The 12,763-nt window shown below is 34.6% G+C and overlaps 1 protein-coding gene across 40 annotated transcripts in view; it reads left to right on the top strand.

Moving 5' to 3' along the window:
• ATRX (ATRX chromatin remodeler) overlaps window positions 1–12,763 on the top strand; it is a 316,685-nt gene that overhangs the window by 208,448 nt on the left and 95,474 nt on the right. For all 40 annotated transcript variants that reach the window (XM_078363312.1, XM_078363309.1, XM_078363298.1 and 37 more), the window contains 5 exons: window positions 3,617–3,747; window positions 4,346–4,434; window positions 4,560–4,732; window positions 10,362–10,515; window positions 11,590–11,696. In XM_078363312.1, coding sequence (XP_078219438.1) covers window positions 3,617–3,747; window positions 4,346–4,434; window positions 4,560–4,732; window positions 10,362–10,515; window positions 11,590–11,696 — 654 coding nt within the window. The remainder of the gene's footprint in view (window positions 1–3,616; window positions 3,748–4,345; window positions 4,435–4,559; window positions 4,733–10,361; window positions 10,516–11,589; window positions 11,697–12,763) is intronic.

The raw sequence follows: 12,763 nt of genomic DNA, 5'->3' as shown, positions 1-12,763 counted from the left end.
AGGTGCCTGTAATCTGAGCTACTCGGGAGGCTGAGGCAGGAGAATTGCTTGAATCTGGGAGGCAGAGGTTGTGGTGAGCCAAGATCACATCACTGTACTCCAGCCTGGGCAACAAAAGCGAAACTCGGGTCTGAGGCAAAAGATAAGAAAGAATTAGTATTATTAAAATGACCATACTGCCCAAAGGAATCTACAGATTCAATCCTATCTCTATCAAAATACCAATGTCATTTTTTATAGAATTAGAAAAATGATCCTGAAGTTCTTATGGAACCAAATAAGAGCCCAAGTAGCCTCAGTCTCTTTATTTGTAATTGGTCTGTTGAGGCCATTCCTTTTTCATTCAGTTCTGATATATTGTTACGTTTCCAGGAATTTATTTCCTGTAGATTATTAAATTTCTTCATATATAATTTTTCATACTAGCTCTTTATGATCCTTTTTTATTTCTGAGACATTGGTTGTGATGTCTTGTCTTCATGTCTATTTTATTTATTTGAGTTCTCTTTCTTTTTTCTTAAAGGCTAAGGGTTTGTCAGTTTGGTTTATTATTATTTTTTCAAAAAACCAACTTTTTCTTGCTTTTTCTCCGTATTATCTTTTTTTTTTTTTTTTTTGAGACGGAGTTTCGCTCTTGTTACCCAGGCTGGAGTGCAATGGCGCGATCTCGGCTCACCGCAACCTCCGCCTCCTGGGTTCAGGCAATTCTCCTGCCTCAGCCTCCTGAGTAGCTGGGATTACAGGCACACGCCACCGTGCCCAGCTAATTTTTTGTATATTTTTTAGTAGAGACGGGGTTTCACCATGTTGACCAGGATGGTCTCGATCTCTTGACCTCGTGATCCACCCGCCTCGGCCTCCCAAAGTGCTGGGATTACAGGCGTGAGCCACCGCGCCCAGCCTTTTTCTCCCTATATCTTATCTATTATTTGATTTACTAGTGCTTTGATCCTTATTTTTTTCCTTTTGCAAGCTTTGGGTTTAACTTATTCTTTTTCTAGCTCCTAGAGGTATAAAGGTAGGTTTCTTATTTGAGATCTTCTTTTTTGATATTAGCATTTATCATTAGAACTTTCCTCTAATTACTATTTTCTTTCACCACATTCAAATGAAATTAGAAACCACTAGTTGAAGGAAAGTTAAAACATTTATAAATACATGTAAATTAAACAACACACACCTATATAATGGATCAAAGAAGAAATCAAAAGGGAAATTAAAAAATGCTTAGAGGTTAATGAAAACAAAAACACGGTACCAGAATATGGTATATAACTTAAGTAATACTTAGAGGGAAATGTATGGTGATAAATACCTGTATTAAAAAAGAAGAAAGATCTCAAATTTATAGTCTAACCTTCTACTTAAGGAGAGTAAAAAAGAGCAAATTAAACCCAAAACAAGCAGAAGGAAGGAAATAATAAAGAAACATGAAGAATAGAAAAACAGTGGGGAAAATCATTGAAACCAAAAGTAGGTTCTTTGAGAAGATTAACATAATTGGCAAACCTTCCTTCACGTACAAAGTAATGAAGAAAAAGCCACAGCTAAATAAGGGCCGAATACAGTAGGTCATGCCTATAATCCCAGCCTTTTGGGAGGCCAAGGCAGAATGATCCTTTAAAGCTAGGAGTTTGAGAGCAACCTGGTCAACAAAGTGAGACCCTGTCTCTATAAAAAATTTAAAAAAAGAGTTAACCAAACCTGGTGGCATGTGCCTTTAGCAGCAGCTTTTTGGGAGTCTGAGACAGGCAGATGGCTTGAACTCACAGAAGTTGGAGGTTGCAGTAAGCTATGATTGCGCCACTGCACTCCAGCCTGGGTGACAGTGTCAGAACCTGTATCTTTAAAAAATCAAAACAAAACCAGAAAGAAAAGGGACCTAAAGTAAGGAATGAAAGAATATCACTACTGACCTTACAGAAATAAAATTACAAGTGAATATTGTGAACAGCTGTGTATGCCAAGAAAGTAGATACCTCATTTTCATAGCAGTGATTTCTGTTACACAATGGAAATACTTCTATCAGGCAAAATAATATGCAGCAGGTTTTTAGGCATTATTAATGTTTCATATTACTACTAAATTTTCTCTCAGTCACTCACGGAGGCAAAACTTGCCAATTACTGGTAATTATTTAAACAACTTACATTGTTTAAAACTGGGTAGGAAAATATATTATTGCTTAAATGCTGTTTTTTTCTTTTAATCAGTTTTGTTCTTTTGCATTTTACCTTCTTGGTAATTTTATTAATGAAATGTGCATTCATTTTATTCATCTTTTATAGGACAATGATAATTCTGTTGAAATTCTGGATAGAGCAAAGCTAATATTTACATTTTGTACACCAAAAACATAATTTTTAGAAGTTCTTTTTATTTTTTTTGGAGACGGAGTTTTACTCACGTTGCCCCGGCTGGAGTGCAGTGGTGCGATCTCGGCTCACCACAACTGGCACCTCCTGGATCAAGCGATTCTCCTGCCTCCCAAGTAGCTGGGATTACAGGCATGCGCCATCACACCCAAGTAATTTTGTATTTTTAGTAGAGATGTGGTTTTTCCACCTTGGTCAGACTGGTCTCGAACTCCCGACCTTAGGTGATCCACCAACCTTGGCCTCCCAAAGTGCTGGGATTACAGGCATGAGCCACTGTACCCAGCATTTTTTTTTTTTTTTTTAAAGAGACATGGTTTTGTTCTGTCACCCAGGCTGGAGTGCAGTGGTGCAATAATAGCTCATTGTGACCTCAAACTCCTGGACTAAAATGATTCCCCATTTCAGCCTCCCAAGTATCTAGGGTATCTAGGGTACTTGGATAGGTGTGTGCCATCATACCTGGCTAATGCTTTTAGTTTTTTTTTTCTTGGTAGAGATGGAGTCTCACTATGTTGTCCAAGTTTGTCTTGAACTCCTGGCCTCAAGTGATCCTCCTGCCTTGACCTTGCAAAGTGCTATGATTATGGGTGTGAGCTACTGTCGCTGGCCTGGAAGTAATTTTTTTTAAGTGAGCATAGTTGGAGAGAGTCAGTACAGAACAATCTGCTTGGAGTGAAGTTTATTTATAACAGTAGTTCATAATCTAGGGTTCACGGATAGAATTTAGGGAATTATATGTACTTGAATAAGAAAAAATTTATATATTAAGTTTCCCTAAACTCTAGCTAAAGCAGCAAGATTTTTCCCAGTGATGAATAGAGGCAACAGTCTATAGTAGTATTAATGATAACCATGACTTTGTTACCAATAGAAATCAGAAATATTTTTATATGTCGTTCCTGTTACCTCAAAATCATTTATGTTTATTGATGCTTCAGAATTTTAAGTATTTATTAAACCTATGCATATTTTGTTACTTAATGCATTAACTTTAAAAAGCATATATTTCTGTAGCACAAATTTGTTTTTTAATATTTTGATAATTTCTATATGATGGGTTTCTTTTGTAATCCTGTTTGTTTTGTGTTTCAAAAATGATATGCTAAGAAAGAGGTTTTATAAACTTCTCTACACTGCCAAAGGGGGTTTATGTCACAAATAAGATTAAAACTCCTAATCTAAAACCTTGGTTGATGTAGATAATTTTTGTGTCTTTAACCATATTTCTTTTGATCAGGTGTGGGTAATAACAGTGAAGGTGGAAGAGGAAAGGCAGGTGCAAAGCTTTTCCAAGATTTTCAGATGTTAAGTAGAATATGGACTCATCCTTGGTGTTTGCAGCTAGACTACATTAGCAAAGAAAATAAGGTAATTTAGGTAACTTAGTTTAAAAGCATCTATTGGAAGCAGAATAAACTTAGAAGAAAAAGTGACATACAGACTTAACTGTATATTCAAATTTTCAATTGCTTTGTTCTATTCTATGTCTTATTTCTAACTTCTATATGTCTTGCATGTATTATGGTTATAGGAGTGTTAAATGTTATTTTATTAAGCCCATTTTTTAAAACTTTTTATTTTGAAATAATTTTATACTTATAGAAAAGTTGCAAAAATAGTTCTGAGAATTCCCCTATACCTTTGACCCAGTTTCTTCTAATATCAACATGTTGCATAACTATAATAGTTATCAAAACTAAGAAACTAACTTCAGTAGAATGCTATTAAATAAATTGCAGACTTTACTTTTACTTAGCTAAGTCTTTTTCCTTTTCCATGATCCAATCTATGACCTTTCATTGCATTTAGTAATCATATCTGTCCTGTATTCTTTGTCTCCTCTAATTTGATAGTTCCTCAGTCCTTCCTTAGCTTATACCAATTTACTTATTCTTAAATGAACATCATTATTTTCCAATATAAGTTAAAATATACTATTAAAATAGTGGTCATTTTTTTTCCCCAGGGTTATTTTGATGAAGACAGTATGGATGAATTTATAGCCTCAGATTCTGATGAAACCTCCATGAGTTTAAGCTCCGATGATTATACAAAGTAAATTGAACATTTTTGTGTCCTGTATTGACAAAGTTAAAACCCCTACTTGCTGATTGTCCTCTAATTGGCATTTATATCTTTCCTGTGTTTATCTAACAATCTGAATATGTTACTTTTTTTAGGAAGAAGAAAACAAAGGGGAAAAAGGGGAAAAAAGATAGTAGCTCAAGTGGAAGTGGCAGTGACAATGATGTTGAAGTGATTAAGGTCTGGAATTCAAGATCTCGGGGAGGTGGTGAAGGAAATGTGGATGAAACAGGGAACAATCCTTCTGTTTCTTTAAAGCTGGAAGAAAGTGAGTCTAATGAATGTTACCTTTGACATGGAACAGTGATTTGGAAAATGTCATGTTGTTAGTGCTTTTTTCAGTCACTTATCCTGACTTACTTACTCAAAGGAATTTCTTTCCTTAATTGATTAGTCTAATCAAGTACTCAAATGTACAGTAAATATCTGATGAATCTTCAATTATAAGCAAGCCACTGTGAGCTCTCTGGTATTTGGGAGGAAAGGTAAAAAGAAAAACCAATGTTTATTTACTTGAATATACCTAAACCCTATTATTTTCACTACATATGTTAGCTAACTGAATTCTTGAGCAGCCTTGCTTTGTAGTTGATAGTTTAAAAAATGAGTGGGAGAACTGGAATTCAGACCTAGATATGTCTAATCTCAAAGCCATCATAATAGTTTCACTTAACTGTATGGGAATAAATAGAAACATTTCAGATAATTAAGTGTGATTGTAGTTAACTTTTAGTCAGTATTATACAGTAAAACATTTAAATAATTTAGTCTTTTGTGATTCTTCATAATCTGTAATTATTTACTTTAAGTTTGCTCTGTATTATGTACAGTTGGTGTCACCTCTTCTGTTTTCTTTCTGTCTCTCTTGTGCATGAAAGTGAAGTCCTAGATTGAACTCTGCAGTGGTTTAAGTTGTCTTTGCCCTGTATATATGTTGAAGGATTAGTGTTGAGACACCGTATCCTCCCAGTGCAGCCTGTATGTCTAGGAGCTTAAAAGCTGTGACCAAATATCTGCCTATTTGAAATAGCAGGTGATATGAAGAGAGAGCAAGGTAATGGCTCTAAATATTTGGCATTTAGAAGTTGTGGAGCAAAGCAGTTAACTGTCTGTGAAGAGAAGAGTTGTTGGGGCCAACTAGGTCAGTGATCAAATAAACTTTGCTGGTCTCAGGCCTACAATGAATTATTTGGTGGTTAATTATTTTAGTTTTATTTTTATAACTTCAACTTTTATATTCGGGGATACATTAGCCAGTTGGTTAACATGAGTATGTTGAATGATGCTCCACTTTGGGGTATGATTGGTCCCATTCCCGAGGTACTGAACATAGTACTCAATAGTTAGTTTTTCAGTCTTTGCACCTTTTCTTTCTCCCCACTCTAGTAGTCATCCATTTCTGTTGTTCTCATCTTTATATGCATGCGTACCCAGTGTTTGGCTTACTTAAATGTAAGAACATGGAGTATTTGGTTTTCTGTTTCTGTGTTAATTTGCTCAGTATATAATGGCCTCCAGCTGCGTTCATGTTGCTGCAAAGGACATGATTTTGTTCTTTTTGTGGTCGGGTATATTCCATGGTTTCTATGTACCACATTTTCTTTATCCAGTCCACTGTGGGTGGGCACCTGGGTTGACTCCATGTTTTTCCTGTTGTGAATAGTGCTGTAATAAATATATGAGTGTGTGTGTCTTTTTGGTAGATTTATTTTCCTTTTGTTTTATACTTATAATGAGATTGCTGGGTCAAATTGCAGTTCTGCTTTAAGTTCTTTGAGAAATTTCTAAACTGATGGTGAACTAATTTACAATCCCACCAACATAAATGTTCCCTTTTCTCTGCAGCTTCTCCAGCATCTGCTGTTTTCTGACTTTTTTATAATAGCCATTCTGACTGGTGTGAGATGGTATCTCATTTTGGTTTGGATTTGCATTTCTCCTGTGATTAGTGATGATAAGCATTTTTTCATGTTTGTTGGTTGCTTGTATGTTCTCTTTTCAGAAGTATCTGTTCATATCTTTTGCCCACTTTTTAATGGGGTTATTTGTTTTTATGCTATTGAATTAAGTTCCTTATAGTTTCTGGACATTAGACCACTGTTGCATACATAGTTTGCGAGTATTTTCTCTCATTCTGTAGGTTGTCTATTGATAGTTTTTTTTTCTTTTTTGCTGTGCACAGAAGCACTTTAGTTTAATTAAGTCCCAGTTGTCAATTTTTGTTTCTGTTGCAATTGTTTTTGAGAAATTAGTTATAAATTCTTTCTAACTTGGTTATTTCTTTATAAACATTTCTCTCTTCAGTACCTCCATGGAATAGACAGATGGCAGTCTAATAACAGATTCTGGATTCCCTTAGGAAATCGGGGGATAGTGAAAATTAAACTACAAAATTTATCTTCTCATTCTTCTCTTCTGTTCATCTTCCAGATATATATAAAGAATATTTTTATCAGAATAATAAATTATTGTAGTGTTATTTAACGCAATGAGAAGCTCCTGTATATCCTTCCCTGCTGCCCCAATTTGTCTTTTCCACATAAATTCCTCAGTCTCTTATTTCATAATTAAAAATATATTAAGTTTACATGTTCCTGGAAATTACTTTCTTAGAATCCTCTCGTTGAATTTTTTCTCATAATTTATAGCTAAAAGGGGAAGAGGAGTAGACCAGTCAGTGTGCATCATCCTGTGCTATAAATGGGTTACATAAAAATATACTGAGAATTTTTTTTAAGTATGCTGAGATATTGATTCTTTCATCACTTGGAAGTACAGTTAGAATCTGAAGCAGCTGGGTTGCCTCCATAAATGAGTAGTCTCTTCTGTTTTTCCTGGTTTACCCAGGAAAAATGGGTAATAAGCATTACCCATTTTTATATATGCCATAATTGAATGGGTTGGAAAGCACTGAGGGCAGAATGTAGGAGGCTACATTTCATGAGCCTGACAAAACACAGGGAAGGCCATCGGTTCCAAAAGACAAATTTTGACCACTTGTCTAGGATTTTTATTTCATTTTAGTTGTGTGCAGTCAAATATAAGTAATTTGTATATGGATATATTTTATATGTTTTTGCAGCTTACATACATGTATAGCATTTTAGAAGCATTCTCCAGAACTAATAGATAATAAAAATTTATTTTTTTCTTTGCATCACAATTAACTCCATATAAAACTGAGTATACCATAAATGTATGGACATATATAGCTGGTACTGTATAACCTTAAGAAAATCACTCTCTTACAGCAAATACAAGAAAATCTGAATAGGAAGTATTAAGGGGCTAGTCTGCCTCCTTAGCGCAGAAGGCAGCACATCAGTCTCATAATCTGAAGGAAGTATTAAGGGGCTAAAAATGTTACACCTGGAATTCGAAATGGATATTAAATAATTAGATAGCTATAATTGAGCTACAATATGATTGTTGCCACAATACTTTACTTTCACATCACAGAATTACTGTTTGCTTTAATCCCTATGTAGTAGCTTTCTCATTTTTCTGAGAAGCAGCATCTTGAGTGAGTCATGTAAGTTTAGCTTACATCATTCCCATTTCTGTGTTTTAAATGTTTTATTAGAAGGCGAGTTTGTGATAACGAAATGACTGTGTAAATTACTTCAGTGTTAGATTTATTATTACTTAAGTATTTTTAGAGTAAGCGTCATCTGTAAGCATTTGCATTTTAAAATGCATGTAATTATTTGTATAGATATAAACTTTTGTGACAGAATCCTTGTATATGATATAGAGCCATAATATTAGTACTAATATACCATATTCACTCAACAGATATTTATAAAGTGCTTACTATATGCCCAGACATAAGGTGGGAACTGATAAGCCTAAGTGGTAAATTGAAGAAGGTATGCTATGGAAATCCTAGGGAGTTGCTAGTCTTGAGGCTAGCAGCTTTAATTTTCATTTATCCAGGGACAGAATTCAAGACTTCAAGCCCTCTATAAGTTGGAGAGTTCTCTGACCCTTTCTAAAAGCTGAGTTCCTTTAAAGTTTACAATCCCATGGACAATCCAGGGAGATGACAAGGAAGCTTATCTATTTCAGCCAGGGCTCTTAGTTGGGAAAAATAGTTTTATCGAATTTACGATCATGGCCTTCACCTCACATACTTTATGGTTTGAATTTATATTACTCATATAGTCTAAAAGATCCTAAGCTGAAATATTAACTTCACAAGTAATTCTGAGTTGGTGATTACCTGGAGCATCTGATAGAAACAAATGTAGAATTACTCCGGAGATATATGACCTTAACCAAGGCTACCCAGGAATTTCACAGATTGTAGGTACACCTGAGGAAATAACATCAGGAAAAGCTAACAACAGAAAGTATTAGTAGTCAACCTGGGGGAAAGTTAGCATGATTACATTCTCAAGAACTTCTGCTAATAGAAGTATTTGATAAAGACTATAAGTATGTCTAAAATGATATATTTTAAATTTCTAATCATAACTTTATGTCAGAAAATTTAAAACTCAAAATACACACAGTATTTAAGAAAAATATACTCAACAATGAGTATTCATTGCAGTTATTTCATAGTAGCCAAAAATAAGAAACAATCTAGATGTCTATGAGGAGAACTAATAAATGATAGTGTATTCATGCAGTGGAATACTACATGACAGTTAGAATATGTAGTATTCTATATACATAAAAAATATACAATGCCATTTTCTACTCTGTTTTAAAGTATATACACCGTCTCAATATTCTCTCTCTTGTAAAATACCGAAATTCTATTTTTACGCAGTTAGAGAAAATATAAATATTCTAACCCAAATGTTTAAAACAAAATTACTCTGAATGTACTCTGTTAGAAAAAACGGGAGCTCTGTGACAAGCATGAGCAAGTCTCACTTTGACTGAAAAAGTAATTTGTAGGATTTTACAAACAGTATAGCCATTTGTACAGTTTAGTGATACACATGTAGTTAAAAACATAAAAGCATACATAAAAATGGTAAATATAATTTAGGGGTTTAGTTACTTATTGGAAAAGAAGGAAGGAAAGAGAATGGGATCATATAGGATCACGTTAGGCTTCAGCTGCATCCGAAGTTTTAACAGTGTTAAAATTTGATGAAGATGGAATGTGGAAGCATATTTGTTTCTTTTGTATAGTTTTCTGGGTATTTATTTAAATTTTTGTAACAAAAATATATTTTAAAATACTTTGCATTACAAAGCAATTGAGAAAGTGTGTAAACATGCTGTAAATCTGCATATTTCTTATTTTGAATCAAACTGTATTTAAATCTTTTATTAGATTGTTTTGTGCTACTTTCTCCTTCCACCTTTTATAGTCAAAGTTTGTGGGGAAAATATATAAGAACAAAATCATTTAATATGATATGCCAATTCTGGGCTTAATTCTTGTTGGCAGTTTCCAGATCCTAGTAGCACAGTAAAATGTTTTCTACCCCCAAGGTCTTTTCTCTCTTGATAACTTTGCCTTTCCATCTCTGTTGATTCCTGTCTCATGGAGTATGTTTGGGGGTGGTTTTCAGCTCTTGGGGCCTGGTGGGAGGGGGTGGTTTCCCATCTCTTTGGATCTCTCTTCTGAGCTCCACTCCTGCTCTGAGGGTTTGTCTCTTATACTTGCAGCCTCTCAGAGTCAATCTCTGGCTTATTCTCTTATTTGGTATCTCCTTCCTCTCCCTTTCTCTATCTAGAACTCACTCTGGGATAGTCTCTGTCTTTCTGTGCTGCATGTATGTGTGTGTACCTGCCTGCCTCTTTTTCTTTCCCCTCCCCAAGTCCCCATCAATTTCTCTCTTATTCTCCCCATGGATAGGTCTTTTTCTGTCTCTCTTGCTCTCTTTCTGTTTCTTTTCTAATTTACCTACTTATGTTCCATTTGTCTTATTTAGGTAAAGCTACTTCCTCTTCTAATCCAAGCAGCCCAGCTCCAGACTGGTACAAAGATTTTGTTACAGATGCTGATGCTGAGGTTTTAGAGCATTCTGGAAAAATGGTACTTCTCTTTGAAATTCTTCGAATGGCAGAGGAAATTGGAGATAAAGTGTAAGTGCTTTACTATATTTATTATATAAATGAACCTTTTGATAACCTTTTTATTGCTTAAACAATGTATTTGAATAAATCTGTTATTTTTCTTTCTTTCCTAAAGATGTGATTTATTTGGTTATTGTAGTGCTAGGCCAATATAAGCAACTATCTTCTTTGTAAGCCACTAGTTCTGATTGCATATTCAGGTTATTTCTTCAGTGTTAATTTCTCCTTCTAGCTATTGCCCCTTGAACTTATTTCTTCGGGTAGAGCTTTTAGTTGATAATTATATTTCTCCATCTTCAAAATCATTTTTTGGTTTACGTTGTGTGGCTTCTACTCTGTTGCTTTCCTGAGATTTCCCCCTGTAAAGTCGCTAGTGACCTTCTAATCCTCAAATCTAGTGGACATCTCTCAGACTTTATTTTATTTCACCTGCTTGATTATTCTTTCCTTTTTCTTTTAATTTCTTCATGAGACAGGCTCTTGCTCTGTTGCCCAGGCAGTGGCACAATCACGGCTTACTGCAGTCTTGACCTCCAGGCTCAGGTGATCCTCCCACCTCAGCCTCTCCAGTAGCTAGGAATACAGGTGCACACCACCAGGCCCAGCTAATTTTTGTATTTTTAGCAGTGACAGGGTTTCACCATGTTGCCCAGGCCAGTCTTGAACTCTTGAGCTCAAGCAGTCTACCTGCCTCAGCCTCCCAAAGTGCTAGGATTACTTTTACCATTGAAATGCCTGGGCCCTACAGTTAAACATACTATGTGGCTCTCTATTTGGACTCTCTTCTGTTCTATTGATCTGTGCCTGTCTCTTTACCAATACTGCACTGTCTTGGTTACTATACCTTTGTAAGTATTGAAATCATGAAGAGTCAGGCTTCCAACTTTTTTTTTTTTTTTAGAATTGTCTTCCCTCCTCTGATGTGGCATTCTCATATATATTTTACAATCACCTTGTAATTTCTACAAGAAAAATCCTGCTGGGATTTTTTATTACAATTGTGTTAAAATTGTAGATTGATTTAGGAAGAAGTGATATCTTTACTAAGAATCTTCTAATCCATACACTAATCTGTTTTTTTAGCCTTGTTTTCAGCCAGTCCCTCATATCTCTGGACTTGATTGAAGATTTTCTTGAATTAGCTAGTAGGGAGAAGACAGAAGATAAAGATAAACCCCTTATTTATAAAGGTGAGCTACAAATATTTTTATATTGTAATACTTATTTAAACATATCATACAAACATTTTAACAACAAAAGAAACAAAACTACCTGGAGTCTCACATCCCTAACGTATCAACATTTTTTTGCAATGTCTCTTTGTCCTTATCCATATATATGTATAGTCTTTTTTCAGAATAAAACTGTATTATATATATTTGAGGTTTACAACATGGTGTTATGGGATACATATAGATAGTAAAATGGTTACTGTAGTGAAGCAGATGAACATACCTATCATCTCACATAATTTTTTTGGTGACAAGAGCAGCTAATATCTACTTACTTAAGAAAAATCCCTGTTACAGTAGTCTGTTGTTGCAATTGTAGGATAAATTAAATTTTTTTTGGTTTCTAAAGCAGTTTTATTGAGAGATAATTCACATCCTGTATAATTCACCCATTTAAAGTGTAGAATTCAGTGGTTTTAATATATTCACAGATATGTACAAACATCACTATAGTCTGTTTTTGAACATTTTAATCACTACCAAATAAAACTCTGTACCCTTTAACTATTCCACTGCCCAGCCCAAAACTGTCACACAAGCAACGGCTAATCTACTTTATGTTTCTAATAGATTGATATATTCTGGACCAATCATATAAATGGAAACATGTAATATGTGGTCTTGATAGGGTTGTTCTCATCATTCAGCCATTGTGAATAGTGCTGCCGTGTACATTTGTTTTACAAGCTTTCATTTATTTAAACAAGCAGCACCACCAAACTGTTTGCTACACTGCCTGTACTATTTTAGTCCTACTAGCAATGTACACGCATTTCAGTTTCTCCATATTCTTATCAACACTTGTTGTTTTTCATTTTTTTTTTGTTATAGCCATCCTAATGGTTGTGAAATGGTATCTTATGATTTAATTTTCATTTCTCTATTAACTAATAATGTTGAACTTCTTTTAGTGTACTTGTTGGCTGTTTCTTTATCTTCTTTGGAAAAATGTCTATTCAGGTCCTTTGCCCATTTTTGAATTGGGTTGCTTGTCTTTTTGTTGTTGAAATATAAGTGTCTTAAAA

This window comes from Callithrix jacchus, chromosome X, assembly GCF_049354715.1.
Source record: "Callithrix jacchus isolate 240 chromosome X, calJac240_pri, whole genome shotgun sequence".
NCBI lineage: Eukaryota > Metazoa > Chordata > Mammalia > Primates > Cebidae > Callithrix > Callithrix jacchus.
Note: the sequence above shows the minus strand (reverse complement) of the source record. Positions and strands in the feature narration are given on the sequence as shown.